The sequence below is a fragment of the Coenobita brevimanus genome, chromosome 78 (genome assembly GCF_032717465.1).
Source record: "Coenobita brevimanus isolate Jiangsu-jjx chromosome 78, ASM3271746v2, whole genome shotgun sequence".
Classification (NCBI taxonomy): Eukaryota; Metazoa; Arthropoda; class Malacostraca; order Decapoda; family Coenobitidae; genus Coenobita; species Coenobita brevimanus.
The window spans coordinates 31,626,745-31,638,854 of NC_137031.1; the positions used below are offsets into that span (position 1 = coordinate 31,626,745).

The following is a 12,110-nucleotide window of genomic DNA, read 5'->3' on the forward strand; positions in this document are numbered from 1 at the left end:
TGTATATTCACGCCCACTGTCTGACAAAAACAACCGCACCCACGCCCACACTCTCATCCATACCCCACATTTACAGTCGCATCTCACTCGTGCCCACACTTGTAATTCTCTTGCATTCCCACCCACAGAGAGCGAAAGAGAAAGAGAGAGAGAGAGAGAGAGAGAGAGTGATGGGAATGATTGTCTCAGTTGTACTCATAATCTGATCAACAAGCACCCATATTTCACCCCCTTTCACACACACACACACACACACACACACACACACACACACACACACACACACACACACACACACACACACACACACACACACACACACACACACACACACTTACACAACCCCCCACACACACATCCACTCCCCATCCACATCATCCATTCCACACACCCTCACACCCATCAGTAAAAACAGCACCACTAACACCCCCACCCGTACCTACACCCAGCACAATCCCACCAATATAACACCGCCGCTAACACCTCCCCCACGCCCACAATCACCCATTCCCCCCACCCCCACCCCCCCCACCCCCCACACCCAGCCAGGAGCGGTCAGAAGGCGGTGTTGCGGCGGTCAGTTACATACACAAGCAATGGAGTCCCTGGCAATCAGTTATTAGTACCAATTGCCATATTATCGAGTCTCGTAAAACCTTGTAATAGTAGGCAACTCACTCTCTCTCTCTCTCTCTCTCTCTCTCTCTCTCTCTCACACACACACACACACGTACAGGTGCACATAGATACTGTTCACATTTTCCCATACCGTACGCGCACACATATACTCACACAAAGAGAAATACACATACTCATTCAGGGACTACACATATAGTATAGGTACACACAAACACACACACACACACACACCGCTTGTATGATCGCACTATTTTGCCTATATATATTCGAGTTTCATATACAGTAGTTAACCATTGGGCTATCAACACAGTACTCTCAAGGTCTTACTGTCTGTCTATCTATCTCTCTATCTATCTATCCGAATTTCGTGCTACTTTTTCTTCCTCTCCGATATCCCTGTCTGTTTTCCGTCTGTCCATCCGTATGTTTGTTGTCTGTCTTTTGAGCGTGGATTTGTCTTGCATATTTTCACTGTCTCTTGCGATCAGAATACAGCGTCCATCTTTCTGTCTTAAGTTTTTTCCTTCGATGTGATTTTTTTTTTCATCTCTATCTCCTCAGTCTTGCCGAATCTCATCAATCGCCTCTCTCTCTCTCTCTCTCTCTCTCTCTCTTCTTTATTTATTCTCTTCCGATATTCTCTTCTTTCCTTTCTCTCACCTCCCCTCTCCTTTTTTTTTTTTTTTTAATTGCTCATATATTTAATTCCTTCATTTTCATTCTGTAACCTTCCGTCCCTTCTTCCATCTCTCTCACTTCCTCTCCATCCATCTTCATTCCATCCACTTTTTCCTCCTTCCATCCTACTTTTTTTTTCCTTTCCGTATCGTCCTTCCTCCCTTTTTCCCTCTTCCGTTCATTTTATATATTGCCTTCCTTCCGCCTGTTTATCTTCCTTCCTTCTTATTTTTCCGATTATCCCTGTCTCTCTTCCTTCCTCCAATCCTTCTTCCCTCTTCTCCTTCTCTCCCTCCTCCTTCTCTAGCCTCTCTCCCTCCACCTACTTGCCTCCTTTGCTCGCTTCATATTTTTCATCCTATTGATATCAGTTTTCCCTAACCTGTATCTCTTCCTTTGGTCCACTTCTTCGGTTTTCATTTCCTTCTCAATTCCCTGCCTTCTTTCCCCCCCCACGACTTTTCCCTCTTTCCTTCCCTCCACATGCATCCCAGTTCCTTCCCATCTCCTTCCTTCCTTCATCTCTAATCCATCCCTCCTTCTCCTCGCCCCACCTTCCGTCCTTCCTTTCCATCTTCAACTGTACCTTGCATCGTCTCACTCTCTTCTCTTCTTCTCCTCCTCGTCCTACTTTCCGTCCTTCCTTCCAACTTCCTACCTTCCTTCCAACTTCCTACCTTCCTTCGTCTCCCTTCCTTCCCTCCTCCTCGTCCTACCTTCCGTCCTTCCTTCCAGCTTCCTACCTTCCTTCATCCCGGTTCCCTCCTCCTCCTCCTACCTTCCCTCCTTCCTACCGTCCCTCCCAGCACCTCCTCGGCCAACCATACTAAGTCAACTGATGGTCACCACGGTTATAATCAGCCCTTCGCCTCTCCATACGTCCCGCTGGCCTCAAAAAACATTTCAATTATAAAGTGTTTTGCATCGAGGTGGGAGCGAGCTGCCTGGGAGTTAACCTGTCGCTGATGTGTTTCTGGGCGACGCTAATGGTCGTTTGTAGAATTCCTATTGTTCCCCCCCTGACCCCCCACCTGTACTACGATTCCGGGTAGGAGGGAGCGGGGAGAAGGGGAAGGAGGGAGGGAAGGAGGCGTGGAGGTGGTGTATGAGTTGTAGTAATAGTTGGAAAAGAAACGGAATGAGATGGAGTAGGAAAGAATGGAAAAGGAGGGAATGGGAGGTTAGAAGAGGAGAAAAAGAGAGGAAAGAAAGGAGGCAGGAAAGCGGTTTGGGAGTTGTATTAGTAGAACAGGAAGAGCCCAGTGTGTGTGTGTGTGTGTGTGTGTGTGTGTGTGTGTGTGTGTGTGTGTGTGTGTGTGGTAGGAATGTTGATGGAGCAAAGATTAGGTGTGGTAAAGAGAGGAGGATCGTTATGACCGTGATGGTAGTATTGGTGTTGCTGGTAAAGACACAAGAAGAGGAAGAGTGCGTACATGGATGCGGTAGAGAGTAGACTGGCGGTGATGGTGGTAATGGTGGTAGCAGTGGTGGTAGTAGTGGTAGGAGGAGAGGGAGAGTGAGTGGGTGCGGTAAAGGAGAGAAGCGGTGGTGGTAATAGTGGTAGTTGTGGTCTTTCTGGTAGCAGGGGATGAGTGAGTGAGAGGGTGTGGTACCGGTTGAAGGGACAGGATGAATGGTTGTGGTGGTGGTAGTGGTGGTTGTTGTAGTTATCAATACAGGTAGCTGGACAGGTAGGCACACGGTTAAAGGTATATTATTTTTATTTATTTATTTATTTATTTATTTAACACCTTGACTTGGGTATCATTTTTTTTTAGCATATTACCTCCAGATTTTGAAATTTTTTGAAAAACCGTATGTGCTGATGAAATTAAAAAACAATAGATTCGTCTCGCTAGTATAAGTCTTGTTAATAATGTCGGAAAATTACTAGCCGTCAAACTAATAGCACAGTAGGATAAATAGTAGAAAATAGCAATAGTTATTTTTTTAGGAATAGTATTAAAGACAGTAGTAGTCGCAGTACCAGAAACAGAAGTAGTAGTAGCGCTCCTTAGAGGATACGAAACAATAGTAATAATACCAGCGGTGAATGAGAAAAAGTGACGGGGGGTTTTCTGTGCCTGTAACCGATCACTCAGCGGTTTTTCTCAGCAGAATAAAATCGTCTGGCGGTAGCAGAAACAATATCCAGAAAATGCCATAATACTTTTAAGGGTAATGGAGATTTTTTCCTCACTCAACTGTAAATCTCATCAGCTGAATAAAAGCGTCTGGTGATAGTAGCAGGAAGAAAATTTAAAAAGCAGGGGTGATTTTATTATTTATTTTTTTTTAACTTATCACTGCTTGGGATTTTTTCTAGGGTTAAAAAATCGTCTGATAGGGACAAGAAAAAGTATAAGGATGTCGCGGTACAACTAAAAACAGCAATATCGCTTTACTCTTTGGCCGATGAATTGTGAAACACGTACACTATATTCTGAAAATTCCCTTGGTCTCCTAAGAATACCGCTGGAATTCAGAGGTCATCGCTCACCGTCTCGTTATGTATCGCAATGAGGTGGATCAGGATTTATGTCCGCGACTGTACGGGAGGAGTTAGTTCACGTTATTTTTATTCCATTTCTTATAACAGGTTTCTTCCGTTGTAAAATAATGTGACGGTAAATGGGGTAAAGAGTAAGCTGTACTTTATTGCTGGAATTATTGATCCTCTAACTCCTTTACTAGTAAGGATTTAAGGTGAACATAATCGCTTGTCGGTAGCAAGAATAAAATACCTAAAAATACCATGCTGTCGAAATAACTGACATTATTAAGTAAAGAAAATAATACCGAAGAGGTTAATAAAGATCCCTCATAACTCCTTTACTACCAGATTATTAAAGCTGAACATAATCGCCTTTCGGTAGCAACAATAAAATACCAGAAAATACCATGATGTCAAAACCAGCTGACATTATGAAGTAAAGAAAATAATACTGAGGAGGTTAATAAAGATCCCTTATAACTCCTTTACTACCAGATTATTAAAGATAAATAAAATAGCTTGTCGGTAGCTAGAGAGAAAATATTTATGAAAAACCCTTTATGGCGGCGAAGAGGTAAAATTAAGGACTTTATATTTTCAGGTAAAAATATTAATAATTGATAAACTGAGGTGATAAGGGAAGAAATCGGGTCTTTATAAATTCGAGAAAAAAAAGCCGATTCCTTTTTTTTACTCGTCATTCTGCCTAAGGGCGTCTTTTTCCTTCCATTCCTTCAAACACCAGATGATTTTTTTTAGCTTAAGAAAAGAGCTCTTAGTGAAGGGACTGAGGAAGGGGGTACATCAACGTCCTCTCTTCCTGACAGTCTCTCCGTAGCTGAGTAAAATCGTCGAGGGTAGCAAGAATTAACCGAGAAAAAAAAAATCGTCGTGTAGAGATTATTGAAGAGTTTTTTACATCAAGTCCGGGTCGTCTCTCAGCTGAATAAAATCGTCTGGAGGTAGCAAGATTAAATTTAGGGAAGGAATCATCGTAGTGAAAGGATTACAATTCTGTTCTCCCGCCATTTCCCTTCCTCATTCCAAATTTGTTCATCTGTTATTAGGACACATGTTATATTTGTTCTCGCTACAGTTCTACGATTCTGGAGAAACATTTATATTCTGTTCATTTCAGCTTGGTGTAAAATTGTCATCTATCTTGAATCCTGAGCTATGTCAAGCGGTTACTAAAATGCGGTTCCTGTCACGAAGAAGTGCAACGGATTGAATGTAGAGCCATGGTATTGTCTTAGTCACTGAGGTACGGGAAATAAGCTACCTAAGGACGAAAATCTGCGCTAAGTTAAGATGAAAGAACTATTGTCTTGAAGTGCGTGAGGGATTATTCTTAGTCCCCTGAGATCAATAACTCTATTTTTTAATGTAACTAAATCGCTCTATAGTAACCAGAATAAAAAAATAAATTAATAAATAAAAACTCTTACAGTGCAAGACTGGTCCTCTCACTCAATGACGTTTTCCTTATTTTAACTGTCTCCAGACGATTTTTCTCAGCTGTGGAGAGACTTTTGGAACTGGAGGTGTTAAATATAGCTTTCCTTAACCCCCTCACTGCCAAGGAGGTATGCTAAGCTGAAGGAAATCGTCTGACAGTAAATAGTACAAGCTGCAATAGTCAACATCTTAGCGACAATTGATTTCACTTACTTATCGTTATTTTTTTATCAAGACATTTCCGTTTACAATTTACGATAACAATGCCGACCTACAGATCCCTACAATATCTCCTTACATATCCCTGCGACAAATCCTCAGCTATTTACCTATATATATTTAAGAATTTTGCTTTTCCTACAGATACTGCGATATGTGAACCTTTTTACACATTCGTTTAGTAATTGATTCTCCTTCCCTATCCTTACAATATCTGCGCCTACCTACAGATTCCCACAGTATTTTAACCACAGATCCTACGATAGTATTACCTATTTTACGGATCCACACGATACCTGGGCCTACCCACAGATCCCTATAAAATCTCTTCCTATTTACAGATACCTACAATATCGTATCTACTTACTGAGTTTTATGGTTTATCTACTAACAGCGTTGTACGATACGTGTTTAAGTAAAGATCCCCACAACATATTAGGATTCAGCTTACAAATTCCTAAGATATTTCCTCCTACTTACAAATTCCTTCTTGATTCCTTCACATCTTTCTCCTGTTTCTCATCCCACCTTTTTCCCATCCCTCTAACTCCCTCACCGCTGTCTTCACTTTCCTCAAAATTTCATCTCTTCTTTTTTTACCATCTTCCACGATTCTGCCAAACTTATCCATTATGTACAACGACATCTTATTTAGCGTCCTAATTATTTTCTCCCGGCAGCCCAACAGACGCTTTTCATCTTGGGGGAGGGAAGGGGTTAGTGAAGGCCACATCTAAGCCCTCCTGCCCGAAAAGTCTCTCCTAAGCTGAATAAAATCGTCTGGAGGTAGCGAGAATAGGGAGCAAGAAAGCGTCATGGTGGTGATGTGGTTAACGCTATCGGCTCTCTAAACTAAGCACGTTTAATCTTATCTCCTATCTTTAATCAGCCGCACCTCACACAGCTCCTTCTTTCGCCTCAACTTTCGCACACACACTCACACGCACACAGCTTTTATTCCATCTCTCTTTCACATAATGTTATTTTATTTTCCCTCTACCCTATTCTGTTGTTACTCAGTGTGCAGTTTATATGATTTCATAGTTATGGCAGTTTAGCGATGTTATGTTAAGGTTATCAAGGTTATTAATATTTTGTTCAGTTGGTTTAATATCCCTATGGTTTCTCCTTTACTTTTCCTTGCAATTCTCTTTTCTGCTTCCTTTCCTTTTTTCCCTTTTCCCCCTCATACATTTACCCATTTTATACCGATATAGTAATTGCTTTTTCCCTGCTTCCCTTTCCGCTTTTCTCCTCTGCTTGTGTTACCTTTTTTACCATATATTTTAACCCAGATTCAAAGTAGATTCACCCATAATATAATCAGTCACCCTTCCCTCCAAAAACGTGATTGGTCAATGGTCAGCGCTAGGTTGTCAAAACAATCTCATGTCCGTCACTTTCTGTTCTTCCCCCCTTCATTTCTTCGCCTTCACTTCTTTCTATAAACTTTCATTTTTATTCTACTTATACTCACTGATGTGCTCTTTTTTCTGACTGCTTTTTTGTCAGTCAGAATTAGAGCGGCAGTTCATCTTGTCTCGCTAAAAATAAACCAAAATTCTAGCAAATACATCTAGTTTCTTTATCAAGCAACATTTTTTTGACACACTCTTTTCAGCTCTTTTCACTGCCTTTGTTGACTCTTCATCCATTTTTTTTCTCTCATTTTCATAACTCAGTAATGTCGGGCAATATAGATCGCAACAATTTTTCAATATGACTTTAATTTTTTTCCCATATAACCCTGCTTGAAAATGCGATCAAGCTGACACACAAACGAGGAATATTGATCTTGTTTTTCATTCATTTTTCACATCGTCATTTTTCAGTGCGGCGGTTTGAGCGTTTGCCGCGATTTTCATTATATCAACTTGGAAATAATTTTATGGGTGCTGTACCTTTTATTATAATCTTTTCTAGAGCTCAACACTTTCAGGGGAATTACTGGGTATTTTTCAAAGCTCATATTTTTCACATATTCAGCTATTTATTTCATGGTATACTTTCGTTTCTATCGCACATTCATTTAACCTTATATTCAAGGTCTGAGCATCGTGTGGAAAATATCAAAGTGCTTTCCTGTTGAGCGCGAAAGCAGTGATAGTGTGGGGATTAACTTGTCTTACCCCCACAACACACCTCAGCGCACCCTCACTCACTCACCGCTCACCCCGTCAATCTCCCGCAAAACGCAAGAAAAACACATAAACAACATATAAAAGAAGCCGGTGTGTGTGTGGGCGAGGCCAGGAGTCCCCACAGCAAGGTGGGAAGCGACGAGGACCCCACAGCGACGAGAACGACAGGCGGGAGATGCGATCGGCGGTGAGAGTGTTGGAGCACGTCGCCGCTGTCCTCAACCTGACACCTCTACCTTCGGCCTCGCATAACCTACGGGATTCGCACTCCCTCCCTGCACTCCTCACTTGGTTATCATTTTCTGCTCAACTCCATCAGTCAGCAATGGAGTCAGCACTTGTCTTTCATGCCTGCTGACTCTGCTGAGCTTTGACCGCTGAGCACACCGACCCCCAACACTTCATGTCACGCTACGGCTCACGCTGACTGACAGTGACTGATGAGTTAACGTATTACCTTCGGAGTTTTTTGCCTCTCTTAGTGTTATCTTCTTTTATTTTTCACGGTTACAACGGTGATCAGATATTTTCCATGAGGAAATGATGAAGTCACAGTTTTGTGACTTTGTGTAGGTGATGCTGCTCCGGGATGTCACCTTAGTAATCGCGAGGTGTTGCCACAAAGATGATGTTGTGGTGTTGGTTTTGCGACACTGCAGCGGGATATGATTTACGGTGTGACGAATATTTTGTGGCATTCTGTGGGTCTCTAAGGCACCTGGTATTGAGTATCTTGGGTGTTTTCTTGTCAGTCTTTTTTTTTTTTTCTTTTTTTTTGGCACTCAGTGAGATATGAGGCACCTGTTGATGAATATTTTGTGACACCTTCAGAGAGCTACAAGGCTGCCCTGTATTGCCTGTTGGGATGTTCGCTGCTTCACGTCACTTCATGTGTTGAGCCGCGAGAGATGCCCCAGTCAGCGACAACGGTGGTGAGACAGCGCTGACAGCCTAGCCCGAGCCTGCCTGCTGTCAGGGGAGATGTAGTCGCGCTGCCGCCGCTGTCTCCTGTCACCCGCTCCAGCGCGACGTGGGGCGGGGGCAGCTCAGTGCCACCCCAGCCAAGTGTCGCAGCTAAGTGCCACCACCATCAGTGATTCCAGCCTCCCCATCGCCTTGCACAACGCCGGTCTGGGTGTCCTTTGCCAGGCAGGTGTCCCAGGTGTCCCAGGGAGGTGTCCTTGCAGGTGCCTGACATGTGGCGGGTCTGACTCTGCTCCATATATCGCCGAGCCTGTCAATGTATCCTGCGTTTGTCAGAGATGTGTGGGCGGCTTGTGTCCTGCCACCGCCATTCCCGGTCCTCGGGTGGCATGTGTCCTGAGGTGTCCTGTTGGTAGTGTCCTGCGGGAGGGGCGAGGAGGAGCCGGGTGCTGGCAGTCCGCGGGCCCATCTCCGTGGCCGCCTGGTGGTGTCGGCCTCTATGTAAACAAGCCCAGCTCACATCGCAGCCTTCACTCCACCACACCATATCACCGCACTAGCCTCCCCATAGCTCGCCCTGGCCTCGCCCCACACCGCTCTTCCTTACCTGTCATCGTAGGCGAACTCAGCATCGAGCGTGTTGAAATAGAGAAGGAAAGCCGCGACACAACTTGTAATCAGAACTGGCTCCATAGGGTCTCCATGACCAACGTGCGCAAGCCACCACCACCTCTCACTGAATGGTCCACGCTCTGCCTAGCTGCCTGGCTGCCTCACCACCACCTAGCCCCGGGCCCTCCCCCTTTCCTCCTCCACCATCCCCGCCCCTCCCTCTCACTCTCTCACTCTCTCAGTCCCTCTCTCAGTCCCTCTCTCTCTCTCTCTCTCTCTCTCCCTCTCCCTGCCATCCTTCTCTCTCTCTCTCTCTCTCTCTAGCTAATCGTCTCTCTTCCCACTCCTGTTCACCCTGATCTTCTAATATGTGTGCTTCTCGCGCCATCCCAGTATTTTTTATACAGTATATACAACTTTATCTCCTCCTTTTCGTCTCTCTCTCTCTCTCTCTCTCTCTCTCTCTCTCTCTCTCTCTCTCTCTCACATACACACACACACTGCTGTCAATCAGTTCCACGCCAAGGTACCAGGTCTTCGCGCGAGCCTTTGCATGAAGAAGCAGGGACTCTTCTTGGCAGTTAATCCTTCACACCCTTATCGCAAGACATCCGCGACTGTCCTCACCCAATTTTTTAGCCGCTGGACGACGGGAACGACCCTAGTTTTTCGTTGTTTAGCGGATGGAGCTCTTACAATTCGTCCTACCGTCACTGCTGATATGGTGCGTCATCAGCTTGTTCTTATTCAGCTCCATAATTTTCAGTCCTGGATGGCCGGAACGACCTAGGTGGATGACTAACGTGAGAAGGCAACCGGTGGTCGTGTAGTCGTAGCGGAGGTGGGTGAGGGCCGCTGCAGTCGTCTTGTTGCGCGCACTCACCTGTCGTCCCACCTGGCAGGAGCTGAAGTACCGAGGACCACCACCGGACGCTCGCTCCTGGAGTCTCCTTTAATCTGTCGAACATCAGCATCTTGTCGCTCCACACTGATTGTCCTGTCGTGGTCAAGCACGATAGGGGACGCTCTCCTGGCGGTGGCACGGGGTGGAGGGAGTCTGTTCAGTGTCACAAGCGATCATTTCAGGCGTCGATTTTTTTTTAAGCTGTCACCACCGTCGTTACGTTGGTAAAGAATTATTTGTTTATAATGTGGATCTTCCGAAGCAGTACGGAGATTTTAACACATTAGATTATGATCAAACTCCGCAATTTTAACGAGATTTCAATACGTTGCTAAATAATAATCAAACCCTTCAATACACCAATGGGATTTAAACTCTTGTAGATAGTAATCAAACCCATCAGTCAATACTTATCAAGAAATTCCAACGTATGCTTAGATAATAATCACCCTTCGCCTCGAATTCCGACTGTCATATCTCCGGTGGCTCGACTGGCTTTACTGACTCTTTTTGTAGCCATAAATAGTGTTACTGCAGACAGCTTACAAGATTAGCTCGGTGATTAGAAGATTTAGTAACAACCACTCTAAATTGTCAGTAGGTGAGAAATGTTGGTCCCACTATACGATCACCATTCACAGCAACACCGCTGACTTTCATCTCTTCATTAGTATCCTTTCATTCCGATGACACACTTTTGTATTTTATTATTATTGTCTCCGGGTGATTTTATTCAGCGTTAAGACAGACTCTTTTCATGCTGGCGAGCTTTCTTTAACCCCTTCAGTATGAGTTTTTTTTAACCACCTCAGTCCGTTCACTCATATTTGTGATTCAATGATCTCTGCCGACGATTTTATTCAACTTATGAAAAATCTTTAGTTGAGGAGTTACTAGAGGCTGTACTTAACCCCACCAGTTCCCGAAGCCTTTCCTAAGCTGGACGAAGCCGCCTGAATGCAACAAAAATGAAATGAAAAATACATCTTTGGAGTTGTTGAAATTGCTTGGTGTTGACCTAATTAGAATGAAAAATACGTCATCGTTTTGGTGGGTAAAGGTGAAATGCTCGAAAAGTACCAAGAATATATCAAATGACAAGTCAGTGGATTCAAGGTATTAAAATCTGCCCTTTTTCTCTGTTTCATGGGAGGGAGATGGATTATAGAAAGAGGTAGGATACACCAGACCTTTCCATTGAATGTTTATCTCTTCAGTACCATGGCGCCTTCTGCATTTTATTCTTCCTACCGTCGGGTGAGACCTTGTACTGAAACGGTCTCCATTATCCCCTTCACTTCCACCTGCTTCCCATTAAGTTTGATGGTCTGGTGGTAGCAAGAATAAAAGATCAAATGCATCCCTGTACATATAAAAGAGTTGCTTAAATTAGGTGGTTAGGTCACACGGGCTTATTTCCTTCAGCCCTAGGACGTGTTTTCTCTTCTCTTCTTACTGGCACCAGACGATTTTGTTCAGCCTGGAAAAGGTGCCCAACAGAAGGGGTTATCCGTCATTACCCACTTCACTTGACATCCATCCCAAAGCTGAATAAAATCGTCTGGTGGTGGCTTGATGAAGATAAAGATACGTCGCCGGTTTGAAGGCGTTAAGTCCTCCCAGCCAAGGATGTTTACGGTATTTTATTCTTGCTGCAACCAGACGATTTTCTTCAGCATACGGGAGGCTCCTCGTAGTTCACTTCCTTAATGGTGCTTGTTTCCAATACCTCCACCACCAGAAGTCTTCAGCCAAGTATTATTCCTTGGTGGTACTTAGATTAAATAAAAATAAATAAATAAATAACTTAATCGTACTCAGTGGGTTATGTTACGATAGCTTTATTGAAGGTGGGTCTAGTTGGGTTCAGTAAGGTTAGGTTAGGTTTGGTATGAATTAATCGCGGTAGGCTAGTTTATGTATTATTTAAATGAGTGCTAGGTAAATTCATTGAGTAAATTTCTGAATGTCTGATAAGATTACGAACAGTTCATTAGGAAGGTGCTCAACCTCTTCAGTTCGGTGACAAGGAATGACTTTA

The 12,110-nt window shown here is 43.9% G+C and overlaps 1 protein-coding gene across 2 annotated transcripts in view; it reads right to left on the minus strand.

The window, feature by feature from the left end:
• Positions 1-9,246, minus strand: part of Tmtc2 (Transmembrane O-mannosyltransferase targeting cadherins 2) — a 234,853-nt gene extending 225,607 nt beyond the window's left edge. For both annotated transcript variants that reach the window (XM_080279301.1, XM_080279300.1), the window contains exon 1: positions 9,161-9,246. In XM_080279301.1, coding sequence (XP_080135427.1) covers positions 9,161-9,246 — 86 coding nt within the window. The remainder of the gene's footprint in view (positions 1-9,160) is intronic.
• Positions 9,247-12,110: the final 2,864 nt, after the last annotated feature.